The sequence below is a fragment of the Mus musculus genome, chromosome 8 (assembly GCF_000001635.26).
Source record: "Mus musculus strain C57BL/6J chromosome 8, GRCm38.p6 C57BL/6J".
Taxonomy (NCBI): domain Eukaryota; kingdom Metazoa; phylum Chordata; class Mammalia; order Rodentia; family Muridae; genus Mus; species Mus musculus.
The window spans coordinates 25,088,014-25,109,807 of record NC_000074.6 but is presented as its reverse complement, the minus strand read 5'-3'; the positions used below and the strand labels follow the sequence as shown (position 1 = coordinate 25,109,807).

At 47.7% G+C, this 21,794-nt stretch overlaps 1 protein-coding gene and 1 long non-coding RNA gene across 5 annotated transcripts in view; one reads left to right on the top strand and one right to left on the bottom strand.

Annotated features, from left to right (window-relative positions):
• Positions 1 to 236: 236 nt before the first annotated feature.
• 5830408C22Rik (RIKEN cDNA 5830408C22 gene) lies at positions 237 to 7,629 on the bottom strand. The gene is made up of 2 exons (NR_155282.1): positions 7,597 to 7,629; positions 237 to 554 (listed from the first exon to the last, which is right to left on the bottom strand). It is a non-coding gene; the product is annotated as an RIKEN cDNA 5830408C22 gene (long non-coding RNA).
• Positions 5,129 to 21,794, top strand: part of Plekha2 (pleckstrin homology domain-containing, family A (phosphoinositide binding specific) member 2) — a 65,536-nt gene continuing 48,870 nt past the window's right edge. The window contains exons 1-2 of one of the 4 annotated variants that reach the window (XM_006509228.4): positions 5,129 to 5,340; positions 21,303 to 21,466. In XM_006509228.4, the coding sequence (XP_006509291.1) occupies positions 21,326 to 21,466 (141 nt within the window). In that variant the 5' untranslated portion in view covers positions 5,129 to 5,340; positions 21,303 to 21,325. Of the gene's footprint in view, positions 5,341 to 6,661; positions 7,775 to 7,996; positions 8,149 to 18,395; positions 18,526 to 21,302; positions 21,467 to 21,794 lie in introns of those variants that run through there. The other 3 variants (XM_006509227.3, NM_031257.3, XM_006509230.3) reach the window with 3 other exon arrangements.

Sequence of the window (21,794 nt, the reverse complement as noted above, 5' to 3'; positions counted from 1 at the left end):
AAAGGTTCATTTGGTTCCACCTCTTACACACCACAATTAGAATTAAAATCTTCTATGAGTTTTTCATGGCCTAGAAGAGTTGTTTCCTCTTAAAATGATGTAATGATAAATATTACTGTATTTAAATACCCCTTTTGATTTTTTTTTTTCTTGCTGTCTGTGTTGTGCTGAGAGTCCTTGGGGTCAGTCACCTGCCTTGTTGATGTTCAGGTGTCCCCAGGAATAAGTGGTCCCACGCTGATTCTCACTGATGGTGTGGGCTGTGGTCTCCACACGGATTTACTAATAAGCTCCCTTCCTCGCGTGATCGCAGAACTGAGTGTGTGAAGCAGAACTGAGTCTGAAAAGCCAAGTCTAAGACAGTGCTGAAACATGGTCATGAGGCTGAGGTTAAGGGAGCTACTTGGTTCTCCTGGTGAAAGAGATGGCCGTCGGCTCCTCCCAGAACCTCTGCCTGGGTCACAGGACTTGGGATCTTGGCGGCAGACTGCAGGCACCAAGCTGACTGAGAGGCCCTCTGCAGGCAGGAATCCACTGGAATGGCTGACTTATTTCTGGAAACAGGATGACACTCAGTTTTAAGTTTTGAGTAGAGTCAAACTTAACAGGGTAGCTATGTTTTCCAAACTTTATTAGTAAGAAATAATTCCGGAGCATGTGTGCACCTATGCGTACATGTGGGTGTGTATACGTACACACATCCTGTTTATATTTTACATTTGATATCATGCATAAACTTCCAGGAGTTCACAAAAGTTTTATCTTCCTCCATCTGACTTTACCCCTGTTCCTTAGTACAGTCTCCCTGTGTTATAAACAGAAATTTCCGATGTTTCTGCCACTTCCCTTTTTTTTTTTTTTTTGTTCTACTCTGGAGACTCTGAGAATTTGAACTAAGAGCCAGTGCTGGACTTGGGCTGGGATGGCTGACCTGTGATTCAGAGCTGATGGCTCAGATCATGACAGGTTGTGTGAGTCTGAGATTCAAATCCACATTCTTACCAGACAGGATCTCAGCATGGAGGGGAAGTGGACACAGCCCCGCCCCTACCAAGAAGACATTTGCAACTGATCCCGGCTAGCAAGGGGAAAATCAGTTTTCTCCAAAGTCGGTCCGGTATCTCCACCACACTCCAGGGCAGGACTGGTTGGGCAACACAAAACAGACTTCATGGTGTGGGTGTGAGTGTGTATACCCGCACCCTCGTGTCGTGTGCTTTTTGGTTAATGCTTTTTGCTTGCTTTTGCTTTTTATCTGAGGGATGGAGAGGGAGAAAGAACAAAGGCAACACTGGGTGGGTGGGGATGTGAGAATTTCGAGGAGTTGGGGAGGGGAAGAGTGTGATCAAAGCAGATTCTATGAAAACAATTGAAAAAAACCAAATATATAAAAGTAATTGAGCCTGCTTGCAAGTTCCTCTTCATGAGACTGTGAACATAATGTGTGCACTACTGTAAAATGAGACACTAAGCATGTACCCCAAAGAGTGAAATTTCTTTCAAAAAAATTGGAAGAAAAGCTATATACTTCCACCTGTTAAATGAGATTAACAATCCATTATCTAAGTGTTTGCAAACAGTTGACTCTTTGTAGAAAAACTTCAGGGTGAAGTACAAAGATTGTTTTGTTTTGTTTTGTTTTTCCTAGACAGGCTTTCTCTGTGTATTTAGCCCTGGCTGTTCTGGAACTCACCCTGTAGCCCAGGTTGGCCTTGGAATGAGATCTGCCTGCCTCTGCTTCCCAAATGCTGGCATTTGGTATAAAGGTATGTGCCACCATGCCCAGCTCACAACGCAAAGATTTTAATGCAAGACACAACACTGGCTTTTATTTGTTTTGTACAGCCTGGAGGATAGAACACAGGGCCTGAAGCATGCTGGGTAAGTGCTTTGCTGCTAAGCTGCACCTGTAGCCCCTGACATCCTCAGCACTTAGTGTGTACCCTAAAAACATGAGCTCACTGCTGCCCATTAATGATATAAGAAAGACACGACTGTTCTGCAGAGACACAGAGAAGGAATGTAACCAGTCCCTTGATTGTCCCATTAGTTAATGATAGACAGGGAGTCAAACCCTTGTCGCTTGACGCTGGAGTCCTATCACTAAATGATCACCAGCTATGAGATTGTTTCCTGTTTCTTTCTGATTGTGTCCTTCCTGGTTCAGGGTCCTTCAGTGGCTCAAGAAGACCAAAGCAGTGACTGCAGAAACCTTGGCCTCAGCACTGGGGAACCCTGCAGCTCCCCATCTTCCTGCTGTTTCCATTAAACTCTCCTTGCGTCTGGGTGACGGTTTGAAAATGGCTAACTAGATGGGATTGGGGTCACTATGGAAACAAACGTCTGGTCTGGGCCTACCTGTCTATGAGAAACTTTTTAGACTGGGTTAGTTTGAGGTGAAAAGACCAAGTCTAAATATGGGTAGCACCACCCCATGGGCTGCAGTCCCAGGCTGAGCAGGAAAGAGAGCGTGAATGGAGAGTAAGCATTCACCCCTCTTGGCCGTGACAATGCGTGCAGGGTGACTGTCCTGTCAAAGGGACTGAACTGCTTGTGAGCCGACCCCTCCTCCTTGCTTCTTTGATCTCCTTTCCTTGGGCTTTTTCTCACAACAACCAAAAAAGGTAACTAACGTGCTCCCATGCTTCCACAGAACTGGTCAGCTGTGCTCCCCACCAGGGCTTGTACATTCTTTATGTGTGTGTGTGTGGGTATTGCACTAATGTGTGTGTGTGTGTGTGTGTGTGCACATGCGCACACAGGCAGGAACACATAAGCATTTGTGTGGAAGCCACAGGCTGATGTCAATCATCTTCCTCAATTGCTTTGCACTTTGTTTTTCCCTTAAAGGAAATCTTACTGAATATGGGGTTTACTGATCCAGCTAGATGCTATGGCCAGCAAGCATTAGGGATCCTCCTGTCTCTGAATTCCCAGCTCTGGAATTACAGGCAGAAATCCATGTTTCCAACTGTTGTGTCCAGTTTTACAAACCTGGGTCCTTGCCTTGCAAGCACTTTACCAGCTAAGCTGTCACCTTGGCTAGCATTTAATCATTTTTGGTCCCAAATCCTCTTTTCATGTTTACACATGTCATCTTTCAAGGTCTCTTCAAGATCCTGTCTCCTTAGCATCTGGAGCTGAAGCTGCCCAGGCTCCTCCAAACCTCTCCCCTACTGTGTGCCTTTGTCTGTTATGCTAACCTGTCACACCTCAATGGGGCGGCCCCCAGGATTGCGACCTGATTTTCCATCTCATAGAACTGTTAAATCACACTAAAACTTATCTGTTATTTTAAAAAATTGTTTGTGTATTACTCCTTTGCCTGCCTATATGTCTGTGTGAGGCTGTTGGATCCCTTAGGACTGAAGTTATACACAGTTCTCAGATACCATGTGGGTGCTTGGGATTGAACCCAGGTCCTCTGGAAGAGCAGCCAGTGCTTTTAACCACTAGGCCATCTCTCCAGTCCTAAAATTTACCCAGGACCTGGGTAGCCACCGTGACCGAACATAAACACAGCACTTGAGAAGTATAGACAGGGGATTCCCAGGGTAAGCTTGTTTACTTAGACTAGCTGAATCAGCAAATTCAGGATTAATTCAGGATTAGAGAGCTATTCAAGCAACTTCTGGTCTCCACACACAAGCACTTTAGAGAGTGTGTGCAGACACATACACATTTATGTACATGTGTGCCAATACACAGATGAACACACACACACAACCCTAAACACTGCAGAATATATGTCTTAAAAGCTAAATCTACCATTAAGGCCCCTCTGCTTGCCCAAAAGGGACCATGATTAAGAATTCGAAAGAAATCATCCATATTTCTATTTTTATATTATATATATGGCTTTGTAATGGTTTTTATTCTAGTAGGATTGCTTCTTTCCTTCCTTCTTCCCTCCCTTTCTTCCTCCCTCTCTTCCTTTATTTCTCTGAACCCTGGGCATTCCTGGTGTTTTGTTTGCATGTTCTGGGCCTTTGAAAGAATTCTCCTGAGCCAGCTATATTCTTCCTTGGTGGGGGCATAGAGTAAGGACATATGCATGTGCCAGTGTTGACCTGTCTAACCCCGGAAATGATCCCATTTCTCCCATGGGAGAATGCTTCTGTGAATATTCGCAGACATGTTTGAATATGCAAATTATCTTTGTATTTATGTAGCCATGACTTCTTTAGGACATCCCCTTCAACATCTTGTAGATGAAGTGGAAATATAATGAGCAGAACGGAGGTGAGGGGTCTTGCACTCTGTCCTGAGCTCTTTGTGAGGCCTGTTACATGTCAGTGTAGTTTAGGGAAAGGAGGCCAGACACCGACTTAAGTGTTAAGCTCTATACCTGGGCTTCATCTTCGTATTGTTAATAGTCATCTCAACAAAAATTGGAAATAATTGTTCCTGAACTCAGTGTCATTGTAAGACTTAAATTAGGTTATGTAATTATATATATATGTATATGTATGTATATCATTTATCAGTAAATGCCTGGAAAAGAAAATAGAATGTATTTGGAAAGGAAAATGATAATTGGTTTAGAAACCTAGCAGAATAATAGTAGTTTGAGTAATCCTAGAATTGGATGGTGCAGTACTCTTTGGCACTCTGTCATTAAAACAAGCTCATTAGCTGGGCGGTGGTGGCGCACACCTTTAATCCCAGCACTTGGGAGGCAGAAGCAGGAGGATTTCTGAGTTCGAGGTCAGCCTGGTCTACAAAGTGAGTTCCAGGACAGCCAGGGCTATACAGAGAAACCCTGTCTTGAAATCCAGCCCCCCCCCCCCCAAAAAAAAAAACCCAACCAAACAAAACCAAGTAAAATGGCCTAGAAAAATGGCCACCGACTCCTGGAGACTCCTGGAGGTATACTACTTGGCCCCAAAGCAGTTTATCTCTGGGCAAAACTCACTGTTGTGAAGTGGACCGAGCGAATTGACTTTGGCCTCATCAAGTGGCCCCAGCTGCAGCTCAATAGCTTGATAACAGGAACCTCTGAGGGCAGAGACTAACACGGTTCCCTGGAGGGAACACTGGCTTACCACTCCATGTCATTGGCCTCTCTAGGTCACCAGCCATTAGCTTCGAAAATAGAAAGTGCAGAACAAAACAGCTGCGTTAGACAGAGGGCTCCTTAGATGCTTAGGTTCTGACTAGATATCTCCAGTCTTCAGGGGACGATTCTCTACTGGAAGAATCTAGGAGTAGTTAAGCCCTATATTCTGGAGCGAATTGAGACCACTAACTAGCCGCAAAATCTTCATCAGATTTTGGAACTTATGTTGCTCTGATCCGGGGAGGTGCCCGAAACAGTCTTTGGCGTCCTTATCTCTACAGGTGAGACTCATATCGTTGGTTTAGTGCAGTGGGACAAAGCAGATGAATAAAGTCAAGATAAGGAAAATATTTCAAAATGAATTTATCAAGAGATGCTAAAGGCTGGAGAAGCTAGATACAAATGCCGCTGTCCTTTGATTTCCATTGTGTGAAATGTCCCAAATATGTAGACTGGGTGGAGAGCAAATTAGTGATTACTTAAGGCTGAAAGAAAAGAGAGAGGATGGAAATTGTCTGGAACTATACAGTGGCCACAGATGAACAGTACGTTGGATGTTACCACGGGTGCACATTAAATTGGTTAAAATGGTGTCATGTCTGGTATATGTATTTTTTGAGACAGACAGATAGACAGACAAGTTGAGTTGAAGCCCTGCTCTGAGGTGTTTGTTAGAGGACGTGAAGGGGTTATCTGAGAAGCCGGGGAAACCAGGATGCTAGAAGGGGTTTCCGTGCAGAAATTATCGTCTACTCCCGGAGGCAGCAGTAAGGAGGCTCTCGGTGAAGTATGAGCCTTCCTCAGCTCCGGGTCTTGCTCTCCCCCAGGGAGTAAAGCTGACCTCAACTGTGCTGAGGCTCACTCAAAGCTACCAGTCGGTGAGATTCACTACCTGTCACAGAGGCTCTTCTGGCTCTTCAGGATATTGAAGGCGGATTTCTCTGCGGCCCAGAAGGGTACACACAGGTTCCTACCTTGTCTTTGTTGGAAACTGAGGCCTTTGGCTTCTCTGCCTGCCAGGCAGCCAATACAGTAGTGCTCAGAAAATATTTGTGGGTCTGTGACTGGGTGAGTCAGGCAGGCCTCACAGGAGCCGTTTTATGGGTTTTAATAGGAACCATACCGTGAAATCCGAAGCACCACGGCACTGCTGCTTAGCGATCACCCCAGCGGGAGTTTTGGGCAGCACTCATTCAGCAAATTTAACCTGAGCTGATGGTTTAGAGCAGCCTCCATTTTACGGTAAAAATGACCATCTCGTTAAAAAAAAAAAAAAAAAAAAGTACATAGCACCTTTGTGTAGGAAGGAAACCCCGCAAGAATTGACTCGCTTGACCCAGATATAGAAACTGAGGCACTGAGCGGGGTCACGGGTCACCAGCTGCCTAAGGAATGGGAGCCGGTTAGGAGAAATGCTACTTGAAGCCCCAATGCAGGGCAAGGGACCTCCTCAAACGTACAAAATTGACGTTGATGTTTATTTCAAGGGAAATGGCTCCCCTCTCCCCACCTCGTTTTCTTTTCCTTCCTCATTCAGAGCATAATGTTCTAAAGCAAACGTCTTTTTTTCACACCTGAGCGAACTGGGCGGCTCATTTTCGCTTTGGCTATCAAAATAGAAGAGGAAGCGCCTGCGGTTTCATCAGGGGAGCTTTCGGGGCGTGTGCTGCCGGGCGTCCCGCCTTCCTGCCGGCTCACCTGGCTGCAGCCCTCAGCCCCCAGGCTGCCAGGCTGCCTTTGCCTCGCACCGTACTTCCCACCCGCGAAGCCAGGCCTAGTCCTGCAGAGCTTCCGGGGGCGACTTTTTCACTACACACTCCGAGTACCTTGGACCCACACGGCTGACATCAGCATCCTCCTCCCCGCCCCCAGCCCCCAAAGCCGCATCTCTCGGTGCTCGGTCCCTGGGCTGACAATTTTACCGTAAAATTGAGTCCACTTTGTCTGCCTGGCGTTACTTATATTTAAATGTCAATGTCTCCACGAGGGAGGCCTGCGTTAGACCGGACAGACCTGCCCTCTACTGACTGGGGACCCAGAACAAGTTACCTAATGTCTTGGAGTCTCGGTTTCCTCATCGGCCCCAGCACCGGATTGATACCTACGGGTTGCTGTGTGACTGAAGGGCGAGGGCGCTGGAGTTCTGTCTGGTCACCCTAGGCTGAACCTATCGAATCCAGCTTCTCTTTCCCACTTCTCTCCGTGCTCCAAGAAGGGCCAGGCAAGCTGGGTCAGGGCGTTGGCGACCCTCTTAGCTCCGGGGGGTGCACTTTAGACCGCAGGGGGCGATGCGTTCCTCTCTCCACCCCTAAACTCCCAACGCCCCCTCGCCCTCCGGGCAGCCGCGGTTTGGGCCGGCTGCACAGTGCGCAGAAGTAGGCTCGGGACGTGACGGTCGAGCACCCCATCGCGGACACCTGCTGCAGCCGGGTTACATCCCACCAACCTCCTCCCCCCCGCCATCCCCCGCTGCTGTCCCCTCGAGGTCTCCGCACCCCTCTCCTCCCCCCTGGAGGCCCGAGGAGCATTGTACTCACATCCGGGGCTGGGTTTTGCTTTAATGTGAAACGAAATTAACCCGGAAAAAAAGAGTCGAGAGACGGCCTTGGAGGACAGCTGAGGATAAGGGAGAAGTGTGCCGCAGGACAGGCGGGAAGCGAAGCCCCGAGGCGCAGAGCTCTGGGACCCGATGCGACCCTTGCTGCGCAGAGCGCGGTGAGTCGGGCAGAGAGGCGCAAGGGTCCGGGCGCGGAGGGCAGAGAGGGGAGCAGGGCGGCTGGGTTTGCTTGGTGGCGCCAGTCCGGGTGGTGGACGGCGACCGGAGGTGGCCCAATGGGCCACCTCCCCTAGCTCCCAGGAAAGCCCCAAATGCAGCCCCTCCTCCAGTGCACTGGCGCCTCCTGGGTGACCAAGGTCGCCACCGCCAGGGGTCGGGCTGTGGGGTGGGGCGTGTGGGGGCGGTGTCCTGTGGAGCTGCAGATTCTCACGTTTGCAGCGGCGAAACTTCTCCGAGGTTCAAGCACAGGGGTGGTAGCCCCTCAAGGACTGCCCGGGCAGCGGGTAGGGGAGGAGCGCAGAGAACGTCCCAGGCAAGTCCCTCAGGCACGAGTTGGGTGTTGGAGCCTCTTCCTTCTCCTTCTCACTCCTTTTTAACTTGGCGCGGGCCTAGAATGCTACCCTGGGGAGACTCCTCCTTTCGTCTGCTCCCGCCATGGGCTTCTGGGATTCCTGGCAATGGAGGTGACTTGGTGGAAAACGTAGGTCGGTTCCAGGTTAGGTAACCCTTTCGAGGGGAAGCCTCAAAAGGCTGTCCCCTTTAACGTCCGCGCTTCCCTGTTCTGCTCAGCCATGGAGACTTAAAATTTAAAAGGAAAAGAAAAGAAGAAAGGAGAGATGGGGCCAGGTCGTGTGGGAAGGGAAAAAAAGTATCAGGGCATGACCAGGGCACCCTTGTACACCTTCTGCCCTGGGCAGCCCTGCCCCGAGTCTTTCACCTTTAAGGCTTCCTTCCTTCGTGAACATCTTCCGTTTGTACTCCTTCTGTCCCTGATTGGACTCAATTAAGAGTTTTTCAGAGGCGCATAAACACTAGAGGAGGAGCAGGGGAGAACGAACCAGTTGCGGCTCCTGGGAGCATTTTGGTTTGCAGTAGAGGCTGAAGTTCCAAAATTGTGCTAGTGTTCTTAATGTCTTTGATTAGCTGTCCCCCATCCCCCACTCTTTCTTTGTTGCCTCCCACTCCTCCACCCCCCCACCCCCCTCCAGGAGGAGTATAACGCTTCCAGCAACAGCTAAGCAGAAGACACAGGAAGGGTAGAAGTTTTATCTTCAACTTGGTTGCATCTAGTGACTTGTTAATAATAATGATAATAACTTGGTAATAAGAACGTACTGAGTTAGCAGTGGGCCAGCAGCTCACCGGGTCTTTAGGGAGTTGTCAGACTAGTGAAGGACCCTGGCTGTGCAGAGCATCAAACTGGAGTCCCTGGTGTTTGGAGAAGCCAGAGGAGGATTTCTGAAGCATAATCAGTGGCCTTGGCAGAGTTTAGCTTTCCCTGGGTGCTGCCTGAGGCAGGGTTCTAAGAAGAGTAGAGTTTGTTGAGCAAATGAATGAAAGCTATCACTGAGAAGAAACAGAAGAAAGGTGGGGCCTCAGGTTGTGTCAGGCAACGTTTCTCTAGCTATTGTCTTTAGACTGATGAGTCCTTTGGCTGTATCTGCAGATGTCTTTTTACAGATTACTGGTACCCTTAGTGGAGTTTTAGCTGGCTTACATGGGAGTCTTACCTACCTCTTAACTGGCGAATTTCTACCCGGGATCAATTTGGGAACTGCCTGTCCTTTGGTGGAGAGATGGCACACCCTTCTCTTCCCTTACATTAGTGCTTGCTGCTTCTCCCTTGTGTGAAAGGAAGTAGGGCCTGCAACCTCCCTCATGTCATCCCAGTGACGTGAAGAGAGCTCAGATCTCTTGGGATTGGGGTTTTTATTGAGGGACACAATCCATCCTGGACACACACAGGGTTTGGTTGTTGGCTGCTGCTGAAGCAACTCTGCAGATGTGGGAAAGGGACAGCAGAATGTATCTCCAGATAGAGAGCTTGCCTTGCAAAGCCCCCCCTCACCTGACCCCCCCTACCCTCCAGCCCCAGAGGGGGTGAGGGAGGGAGACAAGTGTTAGCTGGCCCACCAAACCCCAGGAGAGCAGCAGTCCTGCACTTGCTCCCAGGTGTGTGCTACAACACTAGACGACCAAGGAGCAGGAACACGGCCATGTGTGCATCCCGCTGATACTTCCTCGAGTCGATACAGGTGCACATCTGGGCGATGTCCCTGTGGCCGGCTAGATGGCTCAGATTGAACTGGATGTAGACTGCTGACGCTTTTTGGGTCTCAGAAAGCAAGGAGGCTTTCTTTATTCTGTCCCCTCCAGGGGGCCTTGGTTGCTAGGAGTTTGGGCTGGGCACAGCGCTCCCCTTGTGAGATCTCTCCTCCATGAACAGTTTGGGCAGTCTTACTTTCACTTTCTTGTCTGTCTTGGTTTAAGCGGGATAGGACTCAGCAATCTAATCTGCTAGGCTTTGGAAAGGAAGGAAGCAGAACAAACATTATTGCAGTGTGACAGGCTGTGGGGAGAGAAAAACCCCTGCCCTGCCCAGCAGAAGCCAGTAACCAAGAGAAAGGATTGGCTAGACTGGGAAGATGGGCACCATCCTTTGGGGGATTGTATCTGGAAGACCTTTGATCCAAATCTTGGCTCCCAGAATCTCAAAACACATGCTTTCCCATCGAACACACAGGTTTAAACAGCCCCTTTGCCTCCCCATTCCTTGGCCCGGGGTTTACTGGTTAGCAGTTAAGAATTTCCAACACATTATTTATTTAAGTCGTCAGAGTGATTGTCTCTGTTGCAAATGAGGAAACAAGTTCAGGAGAGCCCAGCGGTTTGTCCATGTTTGAACCCAGGTTCTCTTCACTCTAAACCCTTTAAAGCTTCCTGTGCTATGGGGATGGGTGATGGAGGTCGGCTGATTCTTTTTTGGTGGTCATGGATCTCTCTCTCTCTCTCTCTCTCTCTCTCTCTCTCTCTCTCTCTCTCTCTCTCTGCAAAAGTTTGAAACTACAAATATTGATCCTTGCCACCTGCTTATCTAAGCCTCGCCACACCCAGCCTTTCTTCCTTCCCTAAATCTAGAGACAGGGTTTGAACAGACAGACACACGTAGGCCATAGTGTACACTTTGCAGGAGGGCAGGCGAGAGAGGGGAAACACGTAACTATGGGTGCCTTCCTTCTCATGTGCAGTCCCGGAGGAAGATCCCCCCAACCCCCCACCTCTACCCCTCCCACCCCCACCCTGCCTGCAGTGAGCCTGTTGCTTAGTGTCTTCTGAGTAGGGGGGCTTTCAGGTTCTGAGCTCTGTGGAGCTCAGCTTCTCCAGGCTATTTATATCCCAGATGTGGCCGCCTGCCTGCCTGCCTGCCTGCCTGCCTGCCTTCTCGCTCAAGGACCTTTCTGGGAAGGTGATCTGATGAGCCTTTATTTCTTGCCTGCGGCCCCTCCAACTGTGTTTTCTCCCAATGTAGATGAGAGGAGAGGTCCAGAAGGTTTCAGATATCTCATTGGTGTTGTCTTCTTTTGTCTTCCTTCCAATCAATGTTCTTGTCCTTTAAATTTTTCTCCCTGGCTCTGTATCTTCCTCCTCCCCCAAAATCCTGGGATCCAGAGGAGGTCAGGCTGTCTGAGGGTCAAACTGGCAGCCCTCTTTCTGAACCTCCCCATTCCTGAAGATGTTTGCATTCCTCACCCAGGCTTCCGCTGGGGACACAGGACCCGGGGTCGGTACATTCCCTTCTCTTCAGGGTTACTCCTCCTCCAGCCACAGTTTGGAATTTGCTCTAGTGACCAATGCAAAATGTGAGGACACTGTGGCTGGATTCTGGAAACTCTCGGGCTCTGTCTACCCTGTGGCCGGGCTAAGGGATTACCTCCAGAGTGGCTGTGCTGTGTGCTCTTGTTTTCCCAGGGCCATTAGCATTTATTTTTGAGGCTTTACCGATCTGTGGGCACACTGTATATGAAGGCGGCATGATCGTGACTGCTGCTCTTACCTCCACACCCAGGTCCTGTCTGAGACCTCTGATGTCATTTCCTGTACACTTTCTCCTTATGAGTTTAACAGATCCAGGTCAGAGTCTTCACTACTGCCACTGGGGCTGTCTCTCCAGATCTTCTGCTCTTGGAGGACAAAAGGGGAGGCAAATCCAGAACCACCATCTAAGCTCTTACTAGTTATAATTCTAGAAAGTTCCTGTCTTATTAACATGGACTAATGTGAGAGAAATCTCTAAATATGAACAAAAAAAAGAATCTTAAAAAATGCATTTTCTTACTGAAACATTTTAAATACGTTTACATGTGTGTGTATGTGTGTTTGTGTGTGTGTGTGCATGCCCAAGTGTGTGTGTGTGTGTGTGGAATAGGGGCATGTCCACATTGGCAAGTATTCTACAGATAAGCTACTCTCTGGCCCAAACCATAATTTTGTTGTTGTTGTTGAGAATTTTATTCATGCATCTGTGTTTTGTTTTGATCAAATCCATTCCCTTCCCTTTAATTCCTCCCCCTCTTCCCCAACTTCATCACACACCCTCACCCCACCCCCACCAACTGAATTCACTTCATGCCGCCTGCATGCCCATGAATGTAGAGAGCCCTTTACTGGAGCATGGGTTAGCCTTTCAGTTATGGCTACTCCCATAGGATTCATGCCACAGTTATAGTAGTGGGCATATCTTACCAGGTCAGCCATTGTTGTAGCGAGTAGGGTTCACACTGAGTAAGACTGTCGGATACTTTTCTTTTCTAGCATCAGTAGAACCTTCTGGAAAGTTAGCCAGTAAGGATGAAGCTTCCAGCTTGATTTGTCCACATTCTATGACTCAGGTCCATAGTCCTTTTTAGCAATAGGTTTGAACCATCAAGTTCTGGAGTCAACAAAGAGCATCAGCCATGGCTTGTAATGTCTACAGGGACCTCATTGACCAACAACTCCAAAGTGATAACTTACACCTGATGTGTGTGTATGTATGTACGTGTGTGTGTGTGTGTGTGTGTGTATGTGTGTATATATATAAATATTGCTATACTATGGTGTCTGAGAGGCATTATCTCTGTTATAGGGAAGTTCCTTTTAAACTGTGTGTGTGTGTGGGGGGTGCATACTTGTGTATTTTAGGAAACTTCTTTAGTCCTGGCCAGCTGCCTCTTGCATCATCTAATAACTCTATAGCTTTGTTTCTTTCGAGACAATGTCTCATGTAGCCCAGGCTGGCCTCAGACTCAATATACAGTAGAGGATGACTTGGAATTTTTCATCTTCCTGCCTCCACCTCCTGAGTGCTGGGATTACAAATGTGCTCCTTCATGCCTGGTTCCTGTGGTGTAGGGTTGCATGGTAGGCAAGCACTCAGCCAACTGAGGGACATCTCTAGCTCTCTGTAAAATTTTATTTAGAATGTTGGATTGTCTGTCCACCTTTTCTTTGGCTTGTTCAGCTGAATATTTGATTAAAGATTTTTAGATTGGTTTATTTATGTATATGAATGGTTTTGCTTTCGTGCCTGTGGGATTCCCTGGAACTCAGGTTTTACGTGCTAATGGGCGGTCATGTATCTAAGTTAGGGTTTCTGTTGTTGTGAAGAGACACCATGACCATGGCAACTCTTTTTTTTTTTTTTGGTTTTCAAGACAGGGTTTCTCTGGCTCTGGCTGTCTTGGAACTCACTTTGTAGACCAGGCTGGCCTCAAACTCAGAAATCTGCCTGCCTCTGCCTCCCAAGTGCTGGGATTAAAGGCGTGAGCCACTATGCCCGGCCCATGGCAACTCTTATATGGGAAACCATTTAATTGAGGCTGGCCTGCAGTTTCAGAGGTTCAGTTCAGAACTGAACATAGTGGGACATGGTGCTGTGCAGGCAGACATGGTGCTGGAGAAGGAGCTGAGATCTTGATCTCTAGGAAGCAGGAGTCTGTGAGCCACACCGGCCATAGCTTGAGCATATGAGACCTCAAAACCTGTCCCGACAGTGACACACTTTTTCCAACAAGACCACACCTAATAGTGCTACTTCCTATGGGCCAAGCATTCAAACAGAGGAGTCCATGGGGCCATTCCTATTCAAACCACCATACCACGTCAGTGCTGGTAACCAAGTCCTCTGAAAGAGGGACACGTGTTCTTAACCACCGAGCAAGCTTTCCAGCCCCAGTTTATTTGATTTTAAAGTTAATTTGTCAGCCAGGTTGGCCCCAATCTCTTGCATCAGTCCTCAGTTTCCCTAGTAGCTAAGACTGCAGGTGCACTCATCATATCTGGGCAGTTTTTATTTGATTATAGTTGGTTTTTTGTTTTTGTTTTTTGTTTTTGGCAAGGTCTCATGTAGCCCAGGCTGGCCTCAAACTTACTATGTAGCTGAGGATGACTTTGGTCTTCCAGCGTCTGCCTCCAAGTTCTGGGATGATACACAAGCCCCATTATGTCTGATCATTTACTTTGTTATATCATTATTGTAATGTGTGTGTGTGCATGCTCCCTTATGTAGATGCATGTATGTGAGTGCCTATATGGAGGTAAGAGGACAATCTCAAGCATTAGCATCCTTCAGGCATCTTCCATCCTTCCGTTTTGTGTTTGAGACTGGGTCTCTCGATGCCTAGAACTTCGCAGAGTAAGCCAGGCTAGCTGGTCAGTGCATGTGTGGGATCCCCCATCTCCACTTCATCCAGGTTGTGATTACAAGTGAGCAGCTCCATACTCCAATTTTTTTTCTTTTCTTTTCTTCTGAGACAGGGTTTCTCTGTGTAGCCCTGGCTGTCCTGGAACTCACTTTGTAGACCAGGCTGACCTCGAACTCAGAAATCTGCCTGTCTCTGCTTCCTAAGTGCTGGGATTAAAGGTGTGCGCCACCACTGCCCGGCCACACCCAAATTTTTATCTGGTTCTCGGAATACTAACAACAGGCCACCAGAAGAACAGCCATTTTTCCTTGTTAAAACTTTGGAAAGAGCTGGGGAGATTTTTATGTGGATCTTGAACTTATAAGTATGCAACACTTGTGAGACAAGCACTGTTAACCACTAAGCCATTCCCTCAACTTTACCCGTTTATCAACTCCACTTCCATATTTCATATCTGTGTATGTTGACTGTGTGTTACATGTGTGTGGGTCATGGGTGTGTGTTGCATGTGTATTTACTGGATGTGTGTGTGTGTATGTGTGTGTTGCACGGGTATGTGTGTAGACCAGAGGTCAACCTGAATGTTGTTCCTTGGATGCCATACATCTCAGATTTTTGTTATGTTGTTGATTCATTTTTATTCATTTTCATGTAGCCCAGGCTGGCCTCAAGCTGTGAGTGAACATGTGTGTGTTCATTTTTATGTTTTGTTACTTGCATGTTTGTCTGGGTGCCAGAAGTTCACAATGGGTTTCTTCCCTATTGTTCTCTACTTTATTTTATTTTATTTTATTTTATTTTATTTTATTTTATTTTATTTTTATTATGAGCTCTGGAGCCTGGAGCTCGCTAAGCTGGCTGACCAGCAAGTCCCAATATATGCTTGTCTGTCCCCAACCCTGGGGCTTGGGTTGCAGATGTGAACTTCCACACAAGCTGTACATCAGTGCTGGGGTCCAAATCATACTTACATAGCAAGTGCTTTACCCACTGAGCCATCTCCCCAGCTCTACCCACTGAGCCATCATCTCCCCAGCTCCACCTTCTGTTTTGAGACTGGGTCTCTTATAGGGACCTGCAGCTCACTAACTTGGTAGGTTGGCTGGGCAGGGAGCTGGGGCATGCCTGCACCTCTTCACCACTGCTGGGACTAGAGGCGTACACCACCACAACCCGTATTTTAAGGTTAGAAGATTGAGCTCATCTGCTCACATCATAAGGACTGTGCTGTCCATGCCGTTGCCCCAGCCCGCTCCCAATTTAACAAGGAAAACCCATCGTGCTTATGGTGGCTTTTGGATGTTTTTTGCTGTGAGTCAAGCCCAGTTTGGCCTGGACCTCAGAGCAATCCTCCTGTCTCAGTTGCCCAAGTGCTGGGAGTGCAGTCATGACTCACCACACCTGACTCCCTAGGGGCTCGTACGAGGCTTCCCAGTTCCTCTCTTCAGAACAGTGGTCAGGTATGGATCAAGATATTATAACAAAGGCATAGTCCTTAGTGTTTGCTTAGACCCAAGGACGTGGACGCTCCTAAGATGACTACAGAATAAACCAGCTGGGGAATAATGAGCCTCTAAGAGTCCTTGGCAGTAGGAAACAAGAAACCCAACTTTAAGGGTGGAGGGAGCGTACCCTTACAGCCGGTGTCTGGCTTTGGGTGACTAAGATACTGATTTATTAGACTGGAGTCCATGAAGCGCGGAAAAGCTTCAGGAGAGGTGTGCTTAGCTGACGTTGTGTTTCTGCACTACAGGGGCTGGAGAGGCTCAAATCCTGCTGCTGGGATTACCCGGCTTTCTCCTCTAAATAAAGTAATGCATATCTATTATAGAACATGTAGACAACTGTATACAAGACTGTATACACGCACGTGCACGCGCACACACACACACACACACACACACACACACACACACACACACACACACACGTGCATGTGTACGGACACACACGTGCACACACACATGAGTGCACACATACACACACACTTGTACACACACCTGCCCGTGTGCCCACACTCACACATATAGGTAGACATATGTGTGCACGCACACGTGCACACACACAAACATGCACACATGCACACACACACAGCACCCCAGAAGAAATTACTTGAAGGCAGTGTATTTTTTTTTAACAGTTGTTCAATATCTTTAATATACTTGAGTGTCTCCGAATTGAATTATTTATTACTTGATCATCTGGCTGTTTGGATTGTTTTCAACTATTTTGTTACAAGTTTAAATGCAGTTTTCATCTTTCTGCTTCTGTCTGTTTATTTGGATAGAATCCTAAAACTAGAAATACTGGGTCAAAGAGCAGGAACATTTTTAGCTGTCTTGTTCCATACTGCCAAAATGCTTTTCAGAAAGGTCCCAGGTGTATAAAAATCCTAGGACCTCCCACCCCGCCCCACCCAAGAGAGTGATATCTGTTTTGAGCTCAACCTTCCTGGTGCCTCTGTCTACCCTCCAGGGTGTGGTCTACTTTCTTAAGGCTCTGATGCATCTGTCTCTATTAGGATGCAGGCCTATTAAAGTTTAAAATTTCTGGGTTAGCCTACCTAGTGGTTGAAGAAATATTTTTGGGTAGGAGCCTCTGGAGACCTCTCATAACAGGGTGAAATGGGCGGCCTAGGACTATCACAAGTGTGTCTCACTGCCTAGCAAGTCCTGGTCAGGAATTCCAGTTGAATGGCCAGTTAGCCTACTTCATTCTGCTTGTTAGTCAGCAACCCAGGGAACTCACTCTCTCTAATTTTTACTTAAAACATTATTAAATTAATTAATTAACTGATTAATTAATTAATTAATTAATTATTAAATTCAGGGTCTACATGAATAAACTACATAGCCCAGACTGGCCTTGGACTCACAGAGATCTGCCTGGTTCTATCTCCCAACTTCTAGGATTAGAGGCATGTGCCATTTTTCATGCTAGTGTGAACTATATACCCTATTTCCATTTATTGCAATGCTAAGAACTTAAATTCTACCGAACATCTAGATCAGCATGGAATTCCCTGCTTAGGGAGGCCTCTTTGCTGCTCTTTAGGCTGAGACAGGTGGGTCGGTGGTGGTTGAGGGATTGGGGGTGGGGGTGGGAGTGAGTGTGGATTGGTCAAAGGTTTAAAATGCATAAAATAAGAAACCAATCTGAGCGTTCACCCTCACCAGTCGCCATACATTTCAAAGTAGGAACAGTTGTCAAGTAGTGAGAACTTCAGTGCATGGAAGAGTACAGCCAGATATGGTGGTATAGGCCCACGGCCACGCAAGCCTTTCATCCCAACAGAGGCAGGGCAATCTCTGAGAGTTAATAACAACATGCTTTTCATAGTGAGTTTCAGCCCAGCCAAGTCTACACAGTGAGAATCTCACTTAAAAAAAAGTCTAATAATGGTAACAAGAATTGGTTATCAGTTGCAACAAAGATGTTTAGAGAGTGAGTTTATAATAGGTTTCAATAATGCTAAATAATCACATAGCCTGTGTTCTAATCACATTACCCTTAAAAAATAATCTATTTGCTTTTACTGTGTATATATTAAAATGTGTCTTGCCCGCATGTAAGTATGCACCACATGGCGACTGGGATCTGGATAGTTGGGAGCTGCCATGTTGATGTTGGAAAGTAAGAACAGCGAGCATTCTTAAGCATGGACCATTTTCTATTCCCCATATTATTATCTTTAACGTGTCCTTTTTTCCATGTCAAAAAATGGAGAAAAAAAATATATGGAAATATATACATATATATATATAATATAAAACAGAAATAAAGTTTTGGTATTATTTATAATAGAAATCTGGCTCTAGATTCACTTGCTTAGTACTTGAAAAATGATTAGGTAAACCATACTGTAATCCATACATTAATGTACAGAAATCATTAAAAATAGTATTGATGAGCAAGCGGGATAGTTATAACAATGTTTCCATGTTTGAGTGTCCAGCCGCCGCCGGCTCCCTCCCACAGTTTTGGTGAGCTGTGTGACTCAGCTGCCTTAGGCATCCGGGGACCTCCTCCCCCTCGGCCCCCCCCCCCCATCACCACAGTTTATTCTGCATGTTGTGTACAGAGCTCTGCTTCCGATCTTTCCTTCTGGTGCACGGAAGTCCCACCCAGTGGATCCAATCCATACGCATGGGCAGTCCCTCAGCAGAAGGCGCGTTCTGGAGAAAGAAGCCTTCCCCAGCCTCTAGCTTGAGGGAGAAGCAGAACTGGTAAATCCTGCAGGCTGAAAAGGGGAACTTTGAAAGCCAGCATTCTTGGACACTACACTGCCCAGCTTGCCTTAAGCCAGTTGGCTTTGTTCACCCTGGCAGCGGAGTGTGTTCTCTTGGACGTTACACTGATAGCAGGGCATGGTGGCTCGGGCATGTAATCCTAGCTCTTGGGAGGCTGAGGCAGGAGGATCATCAAGAGTTAGAGACCAGCCTGGGCTGTATTAGCTGAGCCAGGGCTGTACAGTGAGACTCTGTTTCAGATAAAAGCTGGGAGAGATTTCACTGGCATAGCCAGAGCCCTGTGGCCTCTGGGGTTTCTTCTTCCAGAGCTATGTGGGCGTCTGTGGGTGGGTGTCTCTCCTGTCCTCACCCAAAGGTTCTGTACCTTTCCATGCTCGGTGGCTTGTCTTTCAACTTCAGATCCCTGCTCCTTGAACAGGCCACATGTATTCCCAGGCATTCACAGCCTCTCGGGCCTTCTTCTACCCATGACCCAGCGTGTGCTGGGCCGACTCCTGAAAGCGTCTCCTAACACTTGGCTTTTTTATTTCTCAGAACTTAAACTTGCTCCACTTTGAGACTGGCGCTGGGGAACACTTCAAGAGTAGGTGACATCACTTTGTGCAGGGTGCCCCTCCTCCACCCTCCATGGCCCCCACTTCTGCTACACAGTTAGCTTCCTTTTCAAAACCTCCTCTTCCTACTTTGGATCCCTTTCTCACCTCCTCTTCCGCTTCCTTTTTTGCTATGGTGGGCTGTTCTTAGCTGTTTGTCTGTCTACTTTATTCTTCTCATCTCTGCATTCCTTATGAGTGGTCATGAGATCTCCAGATGTCCGCAGCTTCTGTCCCTCTTTGGAATTGGCCAGCACATGTCTGAACTGGAATATCTCTGTGGTGTGTGTGTGTGTGTGTGTGTGGTGTGTGTGTGGTGTGTGTGTGGTGTGTGTGTGTGGTGTGTGTGTGTGTGTGGTGTGTGTGTGTGTGGTGTGTGTGTGGTGTGTGTGGTGTGTGTGTGGTGTGTGTGTGGTGTGTGTGGTGTGTGTGTGTGTGTGTGTGGTGTGTGTGGTGTGTGTGTGTGGTGTGTGTGTGGTGTGTGTGGTGTGTGTGTGGTGTGTATGTGGTGTGTGTGTGGTGTGTGTGTGGTGTGTATGTGGTGTGTGTGTGGTGTGTGTGTGTGTGTGTGTGTATGTATGTATGTATGTGGCTCTTGTTTCTTGGTGCACTGCAGGCTCATTGGAATGTTAGTGAACACCCCACCCCATCAGCCATCACTTTTGGAGCAAGCCTGGCCTGAAAATGTGTTCCCTGCTACCTGGGTCTTTGTCCCCACTGGGCTTGGAAGGCTGGGGTAGTAGTTTCTCAGAATCTGTGTTGGGTCATAGGGCACCTTCATCAGCCACCTCAAACTTTTGCTTGGCTGCAGAGCTTCTGTGGCTGGGGCCATGGTAAGTCCTGTTCTGCTGAAGTGAGTCAGAGCTCAGTGGTTGGATGTTATCTGGCTTTGGAAGTCTGAAGGTGATATAACCCTTTGCAGTCCTGTGGGGCTTCTAACCTACTTCCTCATGGCCCATCAGTCCAGACCAGTGTCTTAGCTATTTCTCTCCTCTGAGGGCTCTGGGGCTCTCCCCCTTTCCTGTAGGCTCTTAGAGTACATGCTGGAAAGATGAAGTAGCCAGGACCTGTGGCTATTCTCAAATCTCCAGAGGCCCTGTTCTGGAGTGAGGGAAGGTCCTCCGGGTTTAGGACTTGCGATGGCTACTTTCTGTTCCTTCCCAGCGTGGAACTGAGATGAGTCAAGCCAGGTGAGGCTTAGCCAGGGATAAAGCTTGCTTCATCCTCTTCCTCACTAGCCCCCTTCCCTCTCCCACACAGGATGCTATGAGCAGAGCCCAGGATTATGCACTATGCTGATCTGCAAACTCCTTTGGTAGCTGTAGGCATTTGGTAGCTGTAGGAGTAGACTTGGGTTGTCATGGCCAAGTACCACAGCCTGAGAACTTGAACAGTGGAAAATTTATTTTCTTACAGTCTGGAGGCCAGAAGAACAAGATCAGGGATGTGTCAGGCCTTTCTCCTTCACTAGAAGATGGGTTCTTCAGGAACCTATCACAGTAGCGTTTAATCCTCGGGTACTCCAGCTTCTTTATGTCTGAATTCTTGGGTGTGTTTTATTGTTGTTGTTGTTGTTTTTGTTTGTTTTGTTTTGTTTGGGAGGGATCTTCCGGGAGAGTGTCTCCATGTGTGAAGTGAGTTACTATCACTTCCTGAGGCTTTGTAAAGAGTAGTAACTAGTAACCAGGAAGTGGTTCTTGTATGCCTCCAACTTAACTCACAGCAAAAAAAAAAAAATCCTGTAAGGGGTGGTACCATAATTAGTCCCACTTCACAGTCATGGAAACCGCGGTGTAGAAAGATTAAGAAGTAATTAGTGATGGCACAGGATACCAACTAAGTTGAGCCTCTTGATACACGAGCACATACTAGTGCATAACGAAGCTAATATCCCCTAGGTCACTATGCTCAGCACACAGTAGGGCCTCAGGAAAATTAGCCGAGTGGATTCTAATGGGTTTCAATGACTGTTTAGAGTTGGTATACGTTTCCAGGGTCCAGTGGGGTAGACATTTGGTGTCCATGGAAGAAAGCTGGTGGCAAGGAGCCTAGCATGTCACAGAGATGAGTCAAACCAGGGACAGGTGAGGCTCCTCCAGGCCCTCAGACAGGGCCTGCTTTCCCCTCCTTCTCACCCAGTCTCTCCCTCCTATGGTGCAGGGTGATGTGAACAGAGCCCAGGAATGCCTTATGTGGATCGGCAGAACCGAATCTGTGGGTTTCTGGATATTGAAGACAATGAGAACAGTGGCAAATTCCTCCGGAGATACTTTATCCTGGATACCCAGGCCAACTGCCTCCTCTGGTACATGGACAATCCCCAGGTGAGAAGCCAGAGGGGAAGGGGACAGGGCGACTGCCCTACCCTCTGTCACAGCTGGGAGGGGAGCGGGGCTTGGGTTTCTCTCAAGGGACCTCTGTAAGAAGTAAGAGACCTTCCGACACACACCAGCATGCACACATGTACATCTGTGAGGAGAACTTACTCCAAAGCTGGCGGGGGTGGGGGTGGAGGTAGCGGTGGGTGGGGGAGGGTGCTCAGTAATGTGTGAGTTTAACAGGTACAAGAATCTTGATTTAATCCAGAGTAGGGTGTGTTCCATTGGGGGAAAGAAGAGAGAGGGAGAGGAGAGCTGAGGAGCAGATCTGGGG